Source organism: Galleria mellonella, unplaced genomic scaffold, assembly GCF_026898425.1.
Source record: "Galleria mellonella isolate WM207_F2 unplaced genomic scaffold, CSIRO_AGI_GalMel_v1 utg121, whole genome shotgun sequence".
NCBI lineage: Eukaryota > Metazoa > Arthropoda > Insecta > Lepidoptera > Pyralidae > Galleria > Galleria mellonella.
The window spans coordinates 2,250,244-2,252,786 of NW_026441983.1; the positions used below are offsets into that span (position 1 = coordinate 2,250,244).

At 28.0% G+C, this 2,543-nt stretch overlaps 1 protein-coding gene across 1 annotated transcript; it reads right to left on the bottom strand.

Moving 5' to 3' along the window:
• Positions 1-227: 227 nt before the first annotated feature.
• LOC113510028 (uncharacterized protein DDB_G0292186-like) lies at positions 228-2,282 on the bottom strand. The gene has a single exon (XM_026893447.3). The coding sequence runs from the start codon at positions 2,259-2,261 to the stop codon at positions 699-701; it is 1,563 nt and encodes a 520-aa protein (XP_026749248.3). The 5' UTR covers positions 2,262-2,282; the 3' UTR covers positions 228-698.
• Between the last annotated feature and the right edge of the window lie 261 nt (positions 2,283-2,543).

Here is a 2,543-nt window from a genome sequence, read left to right on the forward strand (position 1 = left end):
CGGGGTTACCATACCATTTTCATTCAACAAAAAAGAACTGGTCTATGCTGGTGGAGTATCATAGGATTCTTTCTCTTATACCATGAAAGTAAAACATACAGCCTGTCTGATGGTAAATAGTTTACGGCCACCTGCAATACCAGGAATGTCAAGTACGTGTTGCCAATCCAAAAGAATGAAAGCAGATCATTTGATCTACAGTTACAAACAGAAATAAAATATACAAATAAAATAATTAATCATATTTATATTTAAATTATTTTATATACAATATCAAATATTACAATATTATTTCTTTTATAAAATTTTCCATTTTAAAATATTAACTGCTTAGGTTATATAGATAGAGCATCAAGCCTCAAAAAACGGGTCAACTTTTTGTTACAGCCAATTGTCAAATTAGCTGACTCGTTTTGTTTGTCAGTGTTCTATATACTCAAGCATAAAATGTATCTTGACGTATTGTTTAATAAATAAAATGATTGTTTACGCATTAAAAAGATGCAGAATTTATAAGACTACAAAAATATAGATGTTATAAAGGAATCACTCATAACTATTTATCATGCAAAATTGTATGAAAAAGTTGACCCGATTTTCTCGAATTATTTCTATAGCTTATGTCCAGCAATGGACAGATACTGGCTGAAATGATGATGATGATTTCTATGAAGACACTCTGAGTATATAATCTAAGATTAATTATTAATTATACATTCAAATTTACAAACATTGACAACTATCTTGTACACTGCATTCAAATCTAATATACTGTAAGGCTCGTATACCTTTAATATCATATCTTTAGAAATACTGTGATCATTAACATAATTATTATTTATTAAAACCAAAAAATTGTTATTTTCAATACTTCTTACATCTAATATGTAACAGCCATAATTGAATTGGACATTCCGAATTTGAAATACAACATGCTCTCCTTTTGGAATAACAAAATTTGAATTTGCCGCCAAAAATCTCTCATGATACCATAGAGAAACGCTTGCATTGTGCTTTTTTAAAAGTGCATTCAATCTGTAGGCCAAACCATCCTTTTTGTATCTCATCTTTTTCGAAGTATTATTATTTGAAATAATGCAATCATTTATTGTTTCCTCTTTCAAAGTTTCTGAACTATTCTTATGTGAATTAACCTGAGTTACGGTGCTTATAATTTCAATGTCTTCACTACTTTTTGAACTGTTTTTGGGTGTTAATATATCACTTATAGAATGCTGAGATGCATTTTCTGAACTAAAATGGCCATCAAAATAGGTTTTAACTTTTTTTACCAAGTTCAAATCAAGATTATCAGCTTTCAGGAAACTGATGCTTTCATCAATATTGCCAGACATGAAAGATTCTTTTTCTTCATCCTTTTCATTTATCATTATTTGTTTGTTATCCACTAAATTATAATTAGATATAGTTTCTTCACTTTTAGTATTTGTTGCATTATTAAAAACTAAACCATCCTCCATTATAGGGTTAACTTTTTTTTTATTACAAATATCTTGAACATCTCGTTTGTTCTTTTTAAATATTTCATGATGAATACACTTAGAATTTTGATCACTGATTAAATTTAAATCATTATTATTTTCATTATTATCACATTTACTTATAGAGTTTTGCTTACTAATTGATTTACTTACACTCTCATTATTGTTAAATAACTTTTTCTTAACTTTGGGTGAATATTTCGGTGACATACTTTTCAACATCAAAATGGGACTTTTTTGTATATTAGTCAATTGATTTAAACTTTTTTGGCATATTATTGGTGAATTAGATAGTTTGACATTATATTTATAAGACTTACAATTGTGTTTGGCCATTAAAATAGGTGAAGTTGATAAGTTAGCATGGTTGGTTTCTGATTTTGAGGGACACTTGTTATGTGTGTTTAAATCACTTTTATGGTCACTTTCCCCTATTATATAGTTAATATCTAAGTTAAAAATATTTTTAGGCACTTTTTTCTTGCGTTTTCTCTTCGTTGTTTTGTGCGACAAGTTCATAATTTTGTCGTAAGAGTGTACCACATTTTCGTATTCGCCCGAGTCGCTACTTGACCAGTTGATTTCTTCGGAACTTGTTTGAGAACAAAGTAAACGGAATTTCTTGTTGAATGAGTTTTCCTTCTGTTTTTCCATGTGTAACAGAATAGTTTTCATTAACAATTTGGTAAAATAAAATGTTGAAATCTTAAAATCGAAAAATATAAATATGATAAATGTCATGGAGTCTGACTTTGACATTTTAATATTTATTTCTTATTTGATTTTTAGCTCGGTTGCCAGACCTGTATGCTGAGTTTGTTATCTATGATCATATCATGCAATAGTTAATTATCTAATAATATGTTCTTTATATAAAAATAGAAGTATTAGCAGAATCTGAATTGAATGTAAATGACAAACGTGGTATTAAATTAACATATTTAAATTAATTTATATTTCAGTTTCATGGTATACCCTGCAGTACCATAAATTACTATATAAAAGTTGGCAGTACCTATTCATCCGCCATGTTATTTTACT

Coding starts and splice junctions, on each gene's coding strand:
- LOC113510028 (XM_026893447.3), bottom strand. CDS start 2,261: ATGTCAAAGTCAGACTCCATGACATTTATCATATTTATATTTTTCGAT.